Genomic DNA, 2,500 nt, shown 5'->3' on the forward strand with positions numbered 1-2,500 from the left:
ACTGATTACGACATTCACTGTAACATTTTATTGGAAGACTTTGGAAGCAACGATATAATAAAATGGCATGGCATTGATTCTTCAACTCAACAAAATTTAGCATTTTACCCGAATAAACGTGTATTGCTAACACGAATCAAGTGACAGTTCACAAGCAATGAGACAGAGATCAATCCCAAGCGAAGCCCAGATTTTTTTCGGAACCCCCCCCCCAACCCCGCTGTCCACCTAAGCAATTGACTAGCCTGGTCTTATAGACCTGTCGGAAAGTACTTTGCGATAGACTAGCGACATATTCGAAGAGTAGCAAGAAATTACTATTGTCGGTTTTACGCTATAGAGTACCGAGATATTATACTCCGGCTCCATGGGCCTAAGTAATTGTTCGAAAGGACTACTTTTAAATATGAAAGCATGTTCCCCGTGCGATAGAATTCAATAGTCTGATGTCACGTCCGCCCAGCAACGAGCAGCTTGGTTCTAAACAAAAGAAATCTGAACTTTTTTTATTCTTCATGCTGGCTAGAACTTTTTCACATGCCATGTGATCAGAATGTATAAAAGTCAAAACATGATCAGATTTATAATGTTTTTCTCCTCTGGATACACTTTTATGCTCGTCGGAGAAGTATTTCATTAGGGCATCCGCCATTTTCCGATAGTTTAGAACTAGTTACTAAGTTACTATGCGTCATGAAGAGGGAAGTGACGTCACGACTGTTGAAGCCTATCAATTCCACCCACCAAGCAGTACTTCAGAAGTATGGAATAACTGGTAGGGGGGGGGGGGTCAACCCGGTGGCTTACCGTGGCTCCTTGCAATTCTGGTGGTACATCGCAGTCTACATATCGGCATGACAGTGACACAGATGGCCACCGGCCAGTCCTCGTGTCACATTTGGTTGTAACGCCTGTCTCAGGGGTCGGGACGTATCCGTCTTTGCATCTGTAGAACGCGTGGCCTAGTCCGTCCGTTGTCAAAACAGCGTTGTCAATTTGATTGGACGGTTGACCACAAATTATTGACACTGGAATGAAAAACGACATTATATATAAATATATATATATATATATGTTATATATATATATATATATATATATATATATATATATATATATATATATATATATATATATATATATATATATATAGTTCAACGCCCTTCCCAACACTTACTTTCTTATCTTAAAAAATTATCTCCGTTTTTTTTTTCAGTCCACAGTTGAAAGGAACCACAGCTTTTAAAACCCCAGGTCTTAAAGAAAATTTCAAGTGCCTACATTAGGATTTAAACTCAAGATCTTTCAATCTATATACGATTATATACCATTGCATTGTAGTCTCATTCCTACTTTAAGCATTCATGATGTTACTAATGTATCTATATGGTTGACTTATATTATTGTTAATATATTGTTAAAAATTGAAATAATAAATGAAGAAAAAGTCTCACCTAGTGGTAGACACTTGTAGTTATCCTGTGACGTCACTGTAATGCACATTTCGTTTCTTTGGCAAGGCCTTCGGTCACACCCAAAAAGTTTTCTCTGTGAAAAATAGATATAGAAGAAACAAAGTTGAAGTCAGTCGGCTTTTTAAAAAAATAGCCAGCCATTTTTATATTTGAGCTTTTTTTATAGCACAAAATCCACTAGACGTGCTCAAAACGTTTTACAAGGGTTCCTTGGTCAACAGCAACACTTAACATGAAGGACAAGACATAACGCCTGTTAGGCGATATTACAATTTTCTTCCGACAAAAACAAGAGATCAATAAAATTGACATTTAATTTTTCTTTCGGACTGAATGTCATTTTAAATATTAACTATATATACGGTTTGAATATTATACTCAAACTTTATCAACACTCATTGATTTACGTCGTGTTTTGAGTCCAAGACCCAAACCGCCCCACAACTCCATGACACTATGCAAAGATATTTATAAAATATAACAATGTGAAATTGAATGTACGTTTCAATTCAATATACGAAAACAGGTAAAATGAACGTTTTGGTTTCCCCTTTATCAACAAAACAGGATGAATGAAACTACAGATTAATGAGATAATGTGGTAGTGGCTTTGTTAAGAATTTGTTTTTGTTTATTCATCTTAACAACGCCACTACCACACATTTCATTCATCCTGTTTTGTTCATAGAGGGGAAACCCGAAACGTTCATTTTATCTGTTTTTGTATATTGAATTGAAACTTACATTCAATTTCAAATTGTTATATATTTCTTCGAGCTTCGATATTATGGCCCAGTCTTCCCTTACCTTTTTCATGATGGCTCTAGTCATATTGACAACCACAGCATTGGAATCGGAGACTTTGGTTACTGATCTGTAAGAACAGCGAGCAAAAAGTCGACACGATTTGGGCCCAGTAGTCGGGATGGAATAACTGACAACGCCACAGGAAGAATACAACCAGCAAAGACGTAGACACTGTTGAAGGTTTGGGACAGATAGAGTTACCCAAAGTCCGTCACTGG

General features: G+C 37.0%; 1 protein-coding gene across 1 annotated transcript in view; it reads right to left on the bottom strand.

Moving 5' to 3' along the window:
• The window catches only part of LOC144974248 (sushi, von Willebrand factor type A, EGF and pentraxin domain-containing protein 1-like), a 24,716-nt gene that overhangs the window by 20,835 nt on the left and 1,381 nt on the right, over positions 1-2,500 (bottom strand). The window contains exons 2-4 of the mRNA XM_078917166.1: positions 2,283-2,500; positions 1,455-1,548; positions 808-1,028 (exon numbers count right to left, since the gene is read on the bottom strand). The exon at positions 2,283-2,500 is cut by the window's right edge and continues 206 nt beyond it. Coding sequence (XP_078773292.1) covers positions 808-1,028; positions 1,455-1,548; positions 2,283-2,500 — 533 coding nt within the window. The remainder of the gene's footprint in view (positions 1-807; positions 1,029-1,454; positions 1,549-2,282) is intronic.

Source organism: Berghia stephanieae, chromosome 5 (genome assembly GCF_034508935.2).
Source record: "Berghia stephanieae isolate SIO BIC M18660-M18661 chromosome 5, UCSD_Bste_1.3, whole genome shotgun sequence".
NCBI lineage: Eukaryota > Metazoa > Mollusca > Gastropoda > Nudibranchia > Aeolidiidae > Berghia > Berghia stephanieae.